Source organism: Oncorhynchus masou, chromosome 13 (genome assembly GCF_036934945.1).
Source record: "Oncorhynchus masou masou isolate Uvic2021 chromosome 13, UVic_Omas_1.1, whole genome shotgun sequence".
In the NCBI taxonomy this organism is placed as follows: Eukaryota; Metazoa; Chordata; class Actinopteri; order Salmoniformes; family Salmonidae; genus Oncorhynchus; species Oncorhynchus masou.
Genome location: NC_088224.1, coordinates 42,448,286 through 42,463,239, shown reverse-complemented (window position 1 = coordinate 42,463,239; position 14,954 = coordinate 42,448,286). Strand labels below are relative to the sequence as shown.

General features: G+C 44.8%; 1 protein-coding gene across 1 annotated transcript in view; it reads right to left on the bottom strand.

Moving 5' to 3' along the window:
- LOC135552361 (nuclear factor of activated T-cells, cytoplasmic 1-like) overlaps nucleotides 1-14,954 on the bottom strand; it is a 71,963-nt gene that overhangs the window by 47,702 nt on the left and 9,307 nt on the right. The window contains exons 5-6 of the mRNA XM_064983930.1: nucleotides 13,363-13,535; nucleotides 12,466-12,606 (exon numbers count right to left, since the gene is read on the bottom strand). Of these exons, the coding sequence (XP_064840002.1) occupies nucleotides 12,466-12,606; nucleotides 13,363-13,535 (314 nt within the window). The remainder of the gene's footprint in view (nucleotides 1-12,465; nucleotides 12,607-13,362; nucleotides 13,536-14,954) is intronic.

Sequence of the window (14,954 nt, the reverse complement as noted above, 5' to 3'; positions counted from 1 at the left end):
AAGACTAGAGGCAGGAGGGGCCCTCTCCACGTCCACCTCCACTCTCTCCCTCTCTCTCCCTCTCTGGGAACCACTACAAAAGGGAAACCTTAGATGGCTACGCAAAAAGTAAACATGTTTTTCAGATCTCTCCTCTCATTTCCTATCTCCCTTTTTTTCAATTTCGAGATATCCAATTAGTAACTTGTCTTGTACCATTGCTTACGGACTCGGGAAAGGTGAACGTCAAAAGGGTCATGCGTCCTCCAAAATACAACCCTGCCAAGCCACATGGCTTCTGAAACACTGCGTGCTTAGCCCGGAAGCCAGCCGCACCAATGTGTCGGAGGAAACACCATCCAACTGGTGTCTGATGTCAGCTTACATGCGACTGGGGGTCAGCTTGCAGGCGCCCGGCCCGCCACAGGCTAGAGCGCGGTGGGACAAGGAAATCTCAGCCTGCCAAACGCTCCCCTAACCCGGACGACACTGAGCCAACCACCTCATGGGTCTCCCGGACCGCTGCACCACTCGGGAGGCCCTCGTCTTCCCTTTTCTTATCTCTCTCTCTCTCTCTATTGTATAATAATTTTTTTAATGCAGAAGCAAAACATTTAATTGAGCAATTTGTTGTTGCCCCTCTGCCTGAAAAAGTGTCTGTAGGCATCACATGCGTGGGATACCTTTAACCTTTACTTTGATGGCAAGAGGTGTTGTGCAGAGTGTACTGGGGAACTGATAACCACCGAATGTTCCATTGGGCCTGAGCAACATCTGCACAATGCCTCTCACCATCAAAACCCTTGGTAACAGTACCAACCAGACCACTCCCTCACTTCAACAAACCCTGGTCTACAGGAGTAATGACCTTTCATAAGGCAGACATAACACAAGTTAGCCAAATAGACACTGGTGGTGTACTACACTGTTATGGCAGCCAGCGTGGATTTGAATGAAGTAGTATACAATACAGCTACTTGTCATGCAGAGTTTATAAAGGGAATCAAACAGCTCCTTGTGCTCTTTAATTGGAGTGGGGTGGAGTAAACTCTAGTGCCCGAAGCCAAACAGCAGGGTGGCGTATACCCAAAGCTCTCATAACTTACAGTAAATATAAACACATGCGCTACCCAGGCCCATGTGGCATGGTGAAAGAGAACCCTTGTCCTGGTTCTGATGACTGTAACTTCTTCCTTCCAGTGCTACCCCCAGAACACGTGGATTGTGGGTATTGCATGCAAGCATGCTGTCGCAGGGAAGGGCGTTAATTGAAGCAAGCCAGCTCTTCAAACTGCTTCAATCAATTGCAGCTGGAGGGGATACTGCATTTGCTATAGTGAAGTTCACTACTCAATACAACACACTGTCTGTCTTCTACATTACAATATATCACTTTACACTCTATGCCACCATTAATTCCTAAAAAATATGTCTCTTGTTTTCCTCAAATATGAACTGTACACTGTAATTTATAAAAACATAAACTCCCTGTTTATGTGCATTTAATTGATTTGTTTATGAAAACAGCAATTGTTCTCTGAAATGTCAAGGCTGGCCAAACCGCTGAACAGTTTCAAAGTGGAAGTCATTGTTCTGAGAATGCAATTAATTAAATCCAGAAGCACTGACCAGATAAGTAACACAGAGCACCCCTCCCACTGAGTGTAGGCTAATCATTACTCTGAGGAAGACGGATGGTTATGCCACGTTTACTCCCGCTCCCCGGTGCTCGACGTCGCCATCATTACACACATCTGCCACCATCATTACGTGCACCTGCACCTTATGACACTCACCTGGACTCCATCATCTTCCTGATTACCTAGCCTATATCTGTCATTCTCCTTGGTTCTTTCCTCAGCTGTTATTGACTCTGTTTCTGTTTCATGTCTGTACGTTTTTCTTGTTTCTTGTTTTGCATGTTCTATTTATTATTACATTTGCACCCCCTGTACTTGCTTTCCGACTCCTGATTATTAGCGTACACGTTACAGGTTAGCTATACTTTTCTCAGGTAATTCCAGACACCATCTGGCAAGGTTCTTGCAGTTTGATAATCCTCACAGAATTCAATTTGGAGGTCCTTGATCATACTGTAGACATAGACGGCTCCTCTGGCCAAGAACAACCATGCCTGTATGGGTCTGTTGCTGTTCCAGGGCAGGTCTGTACAGTACCTGGTTAGACTGACTGTCCTCATTGGCTCAGACTCACAGGGAGACGGTGAACTTTGGGTCATGTGTCACAAAGTAGTCAGTCGATTCAGGCAGGGGAAACTGGTGAAACTGAAGTCCAGTGGGTCTCTGTCTGACACAGTGAGTTTTTCTCCATGGTTGCTCCAGCCTGCCTGCAGTAGACCAGGCAGCCATCCAGTCAGCCAGGCCCAGATGTGAAAGCACTCTTTTTATGAGCGACTTTCTCACCATGTCTGACTTTTCTGCTAGGAGGATTCCCTCACAGCTTCTTTGCTCTCAGCCATAACTCATGTTTGCTAGGAAATACTGTGCAGACATAGACACACGCCATGCAAATACTCTTACTGTGGTGTGAACACACGCACGCAACTTGACACACAACTCCACATGCTTTAAAAAAAGTTTTTATGATTTTCAAAAGGGTAATATTATTCTGCATTATTTATGGTCTTCAATAAAATGTCAGAAGTGTGAATGATTCCGGTGACCATCCTTAATCTATCAATCTTGGCCTGGAGATGCAAATCCAAACAAAATCCATCTCTATTTTTAGACATTTACATAATGTTGTGTTTTGAGTCAACAAACTTCAGCCACCAAAATCAATTTGAAAACAAATTCAGGGGCAAAACCTTGAGAAAGTGACTAAACGATTAATAATTTCCCCAAGCGGTACTGAGGCTAATCAAAGAGCCCATCTCTGGGCAGGCTGAGGCTGGAGAGAAGCAATGTCAGATTGAAGCAGTTTCAGATTACAGCCTGACTTCTGGGAGCTCTGAGGGATGTAAGTGTCATTTCCTATAAGGCTCTCCATGCTCTACGCCAGTGCTATTCAAACTTTTCAGCGGGGACCCCCATTTCTTGGGACCCCACCCCAAATCTAATGACACAATGTGAAAATCGGTAAATTGACCTTTTTACATCAACAAATAACCTTCAACTAATCTCTTATTGGAATGAAAAGAAACCAATGAATACATTTACTCAATAAAAGTGTATTTTTCAAATGATCTTTCTTAAAGATGTTTGTATAATAAACCCCGCCACCCCGACATTGAATACTACTGATCTACACTGTAACCACAATTAAAATGATGTTATCTTTTGTCCCTCTAACTGTGCTGAGACAGAGTGGACAGGGAGCTTCGAGGCAGGACAGCGTCTGCATAATAAGCTGCAGTTTTATTATGGGGCTGGAGTGGTTCTGAGATGCAGGTAAATGTCAGTGGGCCTCTCTACAGGAACATTATTCCTTAATAAAACTCTATTGTTTGCAAAGGAAAAATAAATCTGGCAAAAAAAAATTCTGACAATTATTCTCAACAATAGAAAAAAAGAGTTTCAGTCAATATTGGCTAGTTATTCTCTACAGTAGGAGCCTCAACATTTTGGGTGTTGTTTATTTGAATATTCATAGGATATTGGTAAAATGGGTAAACCCTCTGTGGCAGGATTTATGAGAAGGATCGTTAAACAGTTTTTAGACCTATGCCTTGGCATGGACCAAAAAATGATAAAAACATTACAATTAAAACAATATAAAAGAACAAGCACTACAATTTAAAATACTACTTGAGTATAAGTCTAAAAGTATTTGGTTTTAAAGTATCAAAAGTAAATGTAATTGCTAAAGTATACTTAAGTATGAAAATGTGAAAGTAAAAGTATAAATCATTTAAAATTCCTTATATTAAGCAAAGCAGACCCCACCATTTTCTTGTTTTTAAAATGTATGGATAGCCAGGGGCACACAACCCAAAAATCTAAGCAAATAAAATGTAATTTGCCACATGCGCTGAATGCAGTTTTAAGAAAAATAAGTGTTTAGTAAAAAAATAGATAAGTAAAAACCAACAAATTATTAAAGAGCAGCAGTAAAATAACAGTAGTGAGACTATATACAGGGGGTACTGGTACAGAGTCAATGTGCGGGGGCACAGGTTACTCGAGGTAATTGAGGTAATATGTACCTGTAGGTAGAGTTAAAGTGACTAGGCATAGATAATAAACAGCGAGCAGCAAAGCAAAAGCGTAGAAAAGGTGTGGGGGGGGGGGGTCTGGGTAGCCATTTGATTAGCTGTTCAGGAGTCTTATGTCTTGGGGTAGAAACTGTTAAGAAGCCTTTGGACCTAGACCTGACGCTCCGGTACCTCTTGCCGTGCGGTAGCATAGAGAACAGTCTGTGACTAGGGTGGCTGGAGTCTTTGGCAATTTTAAGGGCCTTCCTCTGACATCGCCTGATATAGAGGTACTGGATGGCAGGAGGCTTGGTCCCTTTCAGTGATGTACTGGGCCGTACGCTCTACCCTCTGACACAGTGAGTGCAGTGTAGTGCCTTGCGGTCGGAGGCCGAGCAGTTGCTCTACCAGGCAGTGATGCAACCAGTCAGGATGCTCTCGATGGTGCAGCTGTATAACTTTTTGAGGATCTGAGGACCCATGCCAAATCTTTTCAGTCCCATCAGGGGGAATAGACTTTGTCGTGCCCTCTTCATGACGGTCTTGGTGTGTTTAGACCATAATAGTTTGTTGGTGATGTGGACACCAAGGAACTTGAAGCTCTCAACCTGCTCCACTACAACCCTGTCGATGACAATGGGGGTGTGCTCAGTCCTCCTTTTCATGTAGTCCACAATCATCTCCTTTGTCTTGATCACGTCGAGGGAGAGGTTGTTATCCTGGCACCACATGGCCAGGTCTCTGACCTCTTCCCTATAGGCTGTCTCATCGTTGTCGGTTATCAGGCCTACCACTGTTGTGTCGTTGGAAAACTTAATGATGGTGTTGGAGTCGTGCCTGGCCATGCAGTCATGAGTGAACAGGGAGTACAGGAGGAGACTGAGCATGCACCCCTGAGGGGCCACCGTGTTGGCAGATCAGCGTGGCAGATGTGTTGTTACCTACCCTTACCACATGAGTGCTTCCCAGGATCCAGTTGCAGAGGGAGGTGTTTAGTACCAGGGTCCTTAACTTAGTGATGAGCTTTGAGGGCACTATGGTGTTGACCGCTGATCTGTAGTTAATGAATAGCCTTCCCACATATGTGTTCCTTTTGTCCAGGTGGGAAAGGGCAGTGTGGAGTGCAATAGAGATTCCATCATCTGTAGAACTGTTGGGACAGTATGCAAACTGGAGTGGGTCTAGGGTTTCTGGGATAATCGTGTTGATGTGAGCCATGACCAGCATTTCAAATCACTTCATGGCTACAAATGTGAGTGCTACAGGTCCGTAGTAAATTAGGCAGGTTAGCTTAGTTAGGCAGGTTAGCTTTAGGCAGGTTAGATTAGTGTTCTATGGTGCTCTGCTTGAAACTTGTTTGTATTACAGACTAAGTCGGGACAAGTTGAAAATGTCAGTGAAGACACTTGCCAGTTGCTCAGCGCATGCTCCGAGTACATGCTAATCTGTCTGGCCCTGCAGCCTTTTGAATGTTGACCTTCCAGCGCTGACAGAGATGGCCGCCTCGCTTCGCGTTCCTAGGAAACTATGCAGTTTTTTGTTTTTTTACATGTTATTTCTTACATTAGTACCCCAGGTCATCTTAGGTTTCATTACATACAGTCGAGAAGAACTACTGAATATAAGATCAGCGTCAACTCACCATCAGTACGACCAAGAATATGACTTTTGCGAAGCGGATCCTGTGTTCTGCCTTTCAACCAGGACAACGGAATGGATCCCAGACGGCGACCCCAAAAAACTACTTTGTAAAAGAGGGAAACGAGGCGGTCTTCTGGTCAGACTACGTAGACGGGCACATCGTGCCCCACTTCCTAGCATTCTTCTCGCCAATGTCCAGTCTCTTGACAACAAGGTTGATGAAATCCGAGCAAGGGTAGCATTCCAGAGGGACATCAGAGACTGTAACGTTCTTTGCTTCACGGAAACATGGCTCACTGGAGAGGCGCTCTCGGTGGCGGTGCAGCCAGCGGGTTTCTCCACGCATCGCGCTGACAGAAACAAACACCTTTCTGGTAAGAAGAGGGGCGGGGGCATATGCCTTATGGCTAACGAGACGTGGTGTGATCACAGAAACATACAGGAACTCAAATCCTTCTGTTCACCTGATTTAGAATTCCTCACAATCAAATGCAGACCGCATTATCTACCAAGAGAATTCTCTTCGATTATAATCACAGCCGTATCTATTCCCCCCCAAGCAGACACATCGATGGCTCTGAACGAACTTTATTTGACTCTTTGCAAACTGGAATCCATACATCCTGAGGCTGCATTCATTGTAGCTGGGGATTTTAACAAGGCTAATCTGAAAACAAGACTCCCTAAAATGTATCAGCATATCGATTGCGCCACCAGGGCTGGCAAAACCTTGGATCACTATTATTCTAACTTCCGCGACGCATATAAGGCCCTGCCCCGCCCCCCTTTCGGAAAAGCTGACCACAACTCCATTTTGCTGATCCCTGCCTACAGACAGAAACTGAAACAAGAAGCTTCCACGCTGAGGTCTGTCCAACGCTGGTCCGACCAAGCTGATTCCACACTCCAAGACTACTTCCATCACGTGGAATGGGACATGTTTCGTATTGCGTCAGGCAACAAAATTGACGAATACGCTGATTCGGTGTGCGAGTTCATTAGAACGTGCGTTGAAGATGTCGTTCCCATAGCAACGATTAAAACATTCCCTAACCAGAAACCGTGGATTGATGGCAGCATTCGCGTGAAACTGAAAGCGCGAACCACTGCTTTTAATCAGGGCAAGGTGACTGGTAATATGACTGAATACAAACAGTGCAGCTATTCCCTCCGTAAGGCTATCAAACAAGCTAAGCGTCAGTATAGAGACAAAGTAGATTCTCAATTCATGGCTCAGACACAAGATGTATGTGGCAGGGTCTACAGTCAATCACGGACTATAAGAATAAATCCAGCTCAGTCACGGACCAGGATGTCTTGCTCCCAGGCAGACTAAATAACTTTTTTTCCCGCTTTGAGGACAATACAGTGCCACTGACCCAGCCGCGCCCTCAGAGCATGCGCAGACCAGCTGGCAGGTGTGTTTACGGACATATTCAATCAATCCCTATACCAGTCTGCTGTTCCCACATGCTTCAAGAGGGCCACCATTGTTCCTGTTCCCAAGAAAGCTAAGGTAACTGAGCTAAACGACTACCGCCCCGTAGCACTCACTTCCGTCATCATGAAGTGCTTTGAGAGACTAGTCAAGGACCATATCACCTCCACCCTACCTGACACCCTAGACCCACTCCAATTTGCTTACCGCCCAAATAGGTCCACAGACGACGCAATCTCAACCACACTGCACACTGCCCTAACCCATCTGGACAAGAGGAATACCTATGTGAGAATGCTGTTCATCGACTACAGCTCGGCATTTAACACCATAGTACCCTCCAAGCTCGTCATCAAGCTGGAGACCCTGGGTCTCGACCCCGCCCTGTGCAACTGGGTACTGGACTTCCTGACGGGCCGCCCCCAAGTGGTGAGGGAAGGCAACAACATCTCCACCCCGCTGATCCTCAACACTGGGGCCCCACAAGGGTGCGTTCTGAGCCCTCTCCTGTACTCCCTGTTCACCCCATGACTGCGCGGCAACGCACGCCTCCAACTCAATCATCAAGTTTGCGGACGACACAACAGTGGTAGGCTTGATTACCAACAACGACGACACGGCCTACAGGGAGGAGGTGAGGGCCCTCGGAATGTGGTGTCAGGACAATAACCTCACACTCAACGTCAACAAAACTAAGGAGATGATTGTGGACTTCAGGAAACAGCAGAGGGAAAACCCCCCTATCCATATCGATGGAACAGTAGTGGAGAGGGTAGTAAGTTTTAAGTTCCTCGGCATACACATCACAGACAAACTGAATTGGTCCACTCACACAGACAGCATCGTGAAGAAGGCGCAGCAGCGCCTCTTCAACCTCAGGAGGCTGAAAAAATTTGGCTTGTCACCGAAAGCACTCACAAACTTCTACAGATGCACAATCGAGAGCATCCTGGCGGGCTGTATCACCGCCTGGTACGGCAACTACACCGCCCACAACCGTAAGGCTCTCCAGAGGGTAGTGAGGTCTGCACAATGTATCACCGGGGGCAAACTACCTGCTCTCCAGGACACCTACACCACCCGGTGTTACAGGAAGGCCACAAAGATCATCAAGGACAACACCCACCCGAGCCACTGCCTGTTCACCCCGCTATCATCCAGAAGGCGAGGTCAGTACAGGTGCATCAAAGCCGAGAGACTGAAAAACAGCTTCTATCTCAAGGCCATCAGACTTTTAAACAGAAACCACTAACATTGAGTGGCTGCTGCCAACACACTGACTCAACTCCAGCCACTTCAATAATGGGAATTGATGGGAAAGGATGTAAAATATATCACTAGCCACTTTAAACAATGCTACCTAATATAATGTTTACATACCCTACATTATTCATCTCATATGTATACGTATATACTGTACTCTATCATCTACTGCATCCTTATGTAATACATGTATCACTAGCCACTTTAACTATGCCACTTTGTTTACATACTCATCTCATATGTATATACTGTACTCGATACCATCTACTGTATCTTGCCTATGCTGCTCTGCACCATCACTCATTCATATCTTTATGTACATAGTCTTTATCCCCTTACACTGTGTATAAGAAATTAGTTTTGGAATTGTTAGTTAGATTACTTGTTGGTTATTACTGCATTGTCGGAACTGGAAGCACAAGCATTTCGCTACACTCGCATTAACATCTGCTAACCATGTTTATATGACAAATAAAATTTGATTTGATTTGACCTATTTAAAGGTCTTACTCACATCGACTATGGAGAGCTTGATCACACAGTCGTCCGGAACAGCTGATACTCTCATGCATGCTTCAGAGTTGCTTGCCTCGAAGCGAGCATAGAAGTAATTTTGACACGCCTACTCCCGCTCCTCCTCTCTGGCGCTCGAGGGTGCCAGGCTGCCCATCATTACGCACACCTGTTACCATCAATATGCGCATCAGCGCACATTGGACTCACCAGGATCCCATTACCATGTTGATTGCCCCTCCTATATCTGTCTGTTCCTCGGTTAGATCCTTGTGTCAACATTATTGTCGTTTTGTTTTCCCCTGTCCAGACACTGTCCGTATTCTGTTCCTGTCCGTTTCATTAAGTGTTCACTCCCTGTACTTGCTTCTTGTCTCCAGCGTCGTGCCTTACAAATTGAGCTTGTCTAGTAGGCTTGTGTCACTAGGCAGCTCGCGGCTGGGCTTCCCTTTATAGTCTGTAATAGTTTGCAAGCCCTGCCACATCCGACGAAAGTCAGAGCCTGTGTAGTACGATTCAATCTTAGTCCTGTATTGACGCATTGCCTGTTTGATGGTTCGTCGGAGGGCATAGCGGGATTTCTTATAAGCCTCTGGATTAGAGTCCCGCTCCTTGAAAGCAGGTAGCTCTACCTTTTAGCTCGGTGAGGATGTTACCTGTGTTCCATGGCTTCTGGTTGGGGTATGTACGTACATACACTCACTGTAAGGACGACATCATCAATGCACTTATTGATAAAGCCAGTGACTGATGTGGTGTACTCCTCAATTCGATCGGAAGAATCCCGGAACATATTCCAGTCTGTGATAGCAAAGCAGTACTATAGCTTAGCATCTGTGTCATCTGACCACCTCTTTATTGATTGATTCACTGGTTCTTCCTGCTTTAGTTTTTGCTTGTAAGCAGGAATCAGGAGGAAAGAATTACGGTCAGATTTGCCAAATGGGGTGCTAGTGAGAGCTTTGTATGTATCTCTGTGTGTGGAGTAAAGGTGGTCTAGAGTTTTTTTCCCTCTGGTTGCACATTTAACATGCTGGTAGAAATTAGGTAAAACTGATTTAAGTTTCACTGCATTAAAGTCCCCGGCCACTAGGAGCGTCGCTTCTGGATGAGCGTTTCCCTGTTTGCTTATGGCAGTATACAGCTCATTGTGTGCGATCTTAGTGCCAGCATCAGTTTGTGGTGGTAAATAGACAGCTACGAAGAATAAGATGAAAACTCTCTTGGTACATAGTGTGGTCTACAGCTTATCATGAGATTTATTTTTTATTTAACCTTTATTTATAACTAGGCAAGTCAGTTAAGAACAAATTCTTATTTACAAAAACGGCCTACCCCGGCCAAACCCTAACCCGGACGACGCTGGGCCAATTGTGCACCGCCCCATGGATTCCCAGTCACGGCTGGTTGTGATACAGCCTGGAATCTAACCAGGGTCTGTAGTGACGCCTCTAGCACTGAGTTGTAGTGCCTTAGACCACTGCACCATTCGGGAGCCCAGATGCTCTACCTCAGGTGAGAAAAACCTTGAGACTTCCTTACTATTAGAATTTGTGCACCAGCTGTAGTTTACAAATATACACAGACACCTCTCGTCTTACTGGAGGCGGCTGTTCTATCTTGCCAATGCAGAATAAAACCCGCCATCTGTATGTTATTCATGTCGTCGTTCAGCCACAACTCTGTGAAACATAAGATATTACTGTTTTGAATGTTCAGTTGGTAGGATATTCATGATAGTAGTTTGTCTATTTTGTTATCCAATGATTGTACGTTGGCTAATAGGACTGATGGCAGAGTCAGATTACCCACTCGCCGTCAGATCCTTACAAGGCACCCCAACCTACGTCCCCGATATCTCTATCTATTTCTCATGCAAATCACAGTGATTTGGGCCTTGTCAGGTGTCTGAAGTAAATCCTTGATGTCCGACTCGTTAAAGAAAAAATCTTTGTCTATGACGAGGTGAGTAATCACTGTCCTAATATCCAGAAGCTCTTTTCGGTCACAAGTGACAGTGGCAGAAACATTGTGTACAAAATAAGTTACAAATAACGAAAAAACACACACAATAGCACAATTGGTTAGGAGACTGTAAAACAGCAACCATCTCCTCCAGCACCATTATAATATTTTTGTTGTCACGGAAAATTTATGGAGTAAAAAGTACAATATTTTCTTTAGGAATGTAGTTAAGTAAAAGTAAAATTATAAAAATAGAAATAGTAAAGTACAGATACCCCAAAAATGTCTTAAGTAATACTTTCCACCACTGGAGACAAGGCAACAGCTGAACTGAAGATTCACAGGGTATTCCACAGCACACAGTGGTAATGAATTGGGATATTGAGGCTGAAAGGGAGACTCAATGGAGGGAGGGAGGCAGAGGAGAGTGAGAAGGGGTGGAAGGCTGGCTTAAGGGTGTTTCCATGGTAGGATTGCCCAGGAATCCTAATTCTAGTGCCAGATGCAGGGAAACCCTCATCAAATACAAGGGAGCATCAACGCCAACCCAGAGGCTGCACTAGGCCCTAAAGACAGTCTGCTAAACCTCAACAGATCTGAGGGAGCCACTGATCTTCTTCAAACTGACAAAAAACTATAAACCAAAAAGGGAGTTATGTAGAATTCTAGGCAAGGTAAATATTTTGAATTTCACATACATAAATCAATAGCAATCCCCTAGTTCCTAGCTAGAAGAGGTTAAGATGTTAGCAAAGCTCTCACACAATCACTTCTTGTTTTGAAAAACAATCTCACACTGCTGTATTGTATAACAGTGGGGCTTGAGACCCCACCCAACCAACCTAGAATTCCTCTCCTCACAGGTGGAACAATGGCAACGGATTCCCCTCTGTTCTGAGTGACTCACAGAGAGATACAATTAGATGTGTTCACATTGCACAGCCTTGGCCCAAACCATACCTCAAGATACTTTTCTAGCAAATCAAGGACGTTGCTGTAAGTAAACCCTAAGCGTCAACATCTCGGAGCAGTCCCTCCCTCCCTCCTTCCTAACTGAGAGGGCTTAGAGAGAGGATAGGAAACAAATACAGAACTGTGAGGGACAGCACACACAGCCTATAGTGCATTTGTGATCCATTCCTGTGCTGAACAGGCAATGGAAACTTCTGCAAATGTAAATCTGCTGTGTTAAAAATACAGCGCATTAATGTGCACCACATGTGGCACTCTGGCAGGATGGGGGATATTTTGACGGCGGGGAAAGAGGAGGGAGGAAGGAGGGAGGGAGTAGTCCTGAGGTTTCTCCAACCCAGAGAGAGAGGGAGGAGAGAGAGTTGGAGCACGCACCCACACACATTTGAGTAGACACACACACAAGCGTGCAAGCACACACACACGCACACACACAACACACACACACTTGTGTAGACACGTGCACACATACACTTGCACACTAACCCACATACAGCTACATCTGCACTGCGTTAGCTCCTGCTCCATCTCCAGCTCCTACCTTGGGCTTTCTCCACGAACACCACCTTGGAGTCGTGCTGGAAGTTGTGTCCGCTGAGGAGCATCCTCTCTCCCCCAGCAGCAGGGCACGTCTCCAAGGTCTGCTTATCCACCAAGGGCAGCTCCTGGGCTGATCTCTGGGCTGTAGGAGGGGGACAAACACTATCCTCACGAAAGAGTCAATACAAACCCATTCCCCATGCAGCCCCGAGCATCCAGACCAAGTCATTATCACAAGCCTGACAACTCTTAAAAGAATCATCACAACTAGCAATGCCATAAGCCGTTAGCTCTAGAGGCATAGGGTTCCTCTGACCTGAGGGTGAGGGCATTGATCCATTGAGCATTTGTTATTGTATCATTTTCTCAAATTATTGTTTTTACAAATAATTTCTTGGCATCATGATCATACTTGGCCATCACCTCCTGGTTAACTTCAACCGCCTTGAAGTGTGTTATATTCCTTAATAAAAGTCTAATGTTTGCAAATGAAAAATACATCTGGCAAAGAACCTTTCTGACAATTATTCTCGACAATAGAAAAAAAGAGTCTCAGTCAATAACAGTTTTGTGGCAGTGTATCAGCGACCGACAATGGTCTATTCTTAAGAGCTGAGATCATGGTTTAACCACATTTCTCATTTACCTCATAGCACTTGATCTCTGTGGTGTGATTCTCAGCCATAAACCCATGAGATTACCAGATCTAGTTCTTTCAAGGTCAATGGTGCTTATCACCAAAGTCAAAAGGATCTGCCATGTTTAACCATTTCCCCCCTGTATAAGACATTGCACAATTGAGAAAATTGTTCACATGAAAGACACTTCGTAGCATGGATGTCAGCCCAAAAAGGCATCCATACATTTTAAAGCAGGCTGGTAGTGAAGGTGTACTCACAGCACTCTATGGGGTTGGATGCAGCCTGCAAGGACAATGTCCTTCCTGTGGGCTGGTTGATGTGAACCCGGAACACCATCCTCACACGTGTGTTCTTACGCCCAATGTCCGTCTCGCCCTTCCTCAGCTCGATATCCGAGTTGCGGAGTTTCAGGATGCCAGCGCAGTCAATTCTAGATGAAACAGATAGAAAACAAACTGAGTTAGACCTTAGAGAGGCTCATAGCTATCATCACGTTAGATAGATCCCATCATTATTGAGATCCCAAATAATTATCCCTGTGACACTTACCACATACAGTAAATGTCAACACTCAGCTAATTAAGGTATAGTTTAAGAGTTTCTCTCTAGCACCACAAAGGGATTTTACTGTAGAATCATGCAACAGTATTTCAGCAGAATTATGCTTTTTACACAGTCTCCGAGCCTTCATCAGACACTTTATAAATGTCTCATTTCTCACCCCCTCCTGTTTATGCTGTGCACTCAGTTTTAACATTTCAGACTTTTATGGAGTTAGCTTTTACAAACAAATGTTAGTTTTCCCATGGCAGTACTCCTCGACGCTACATTCCTTATAATGTAGTTCATGTCAACTTTTACACTGACTGAACATTCCAGAGAATTCTTTGTCAATCACTGGGGACTGATCCGCTGGTGAGGCAATCAGGTGTTGAGGCTAAGGACCCCAGCTGTTCAGCTCTCCCTCCGCCTACAGCCAGACAGCTTGGGGTGTTATGAGTGAACAAAGCACTGGCTGAGGCTACTGAGGCGTCTCTAGTAGCCTGAAAAGAAGGTTGCATCCCAAATGGCACCTATTCGCTATATATTGCACTACTTTTGACAAGAGCCTATGGGGAATAGGGTGCCATTTCGGAAACGGACGACGTCTCAGTCAACTGTGCCAAGGGTTCAACTCAATGCCAATCTCAGGAGGAAAAACATTTCTCCATTGAACCCTATGCAACCCGTGTTAAGAGTGTTTGGCTTTTGGAGGGTTGTCGGTCATTGGTAACAAAAGCATTGAATTTATCTCTAATCGAGTCAAATTAAGTTGGCAGCATTGGTGGCAAATAATACTGAAATACTTGTCAAGTGTTCAAGTTGATTAAAACTTTACCATAATTGATGATATGCTATTACTGGTAACTTCCCAGATCACGATGAATTAATCCTTGTGATATATAATTTTACTTGTATAAAATATACGAAGTCACATGGGAATATACTTCAAAATGTATAAACCCCTTGCTTACACAAACATCACATTTCGGGCTCCCGAGTGTCGCACCGGTCTAAGGCACTGCATCTCATTGCTAGAGGCGTCACTACAGACCTGGTTCGATTCCAGGTTGTATCACAACCGCCGTGATTAGGAGTCCCATAAGGCAGCGCACAATTGGCCGAGCGTCGTTTGGGTTTGGCCGGGGTAGGCCGTAACTGTAATAAGAATTTGTTCTTAACTGACTTGCCTAGTTAAATAAATCAAATAAAATCACTTTAAGGTGCGTTCTCCAGAAAGACTACTGAAACCAAACACTGAAGTGAAAATGGTTCTATAAGTTTACGTGTTACATCCATTAAAATGCAG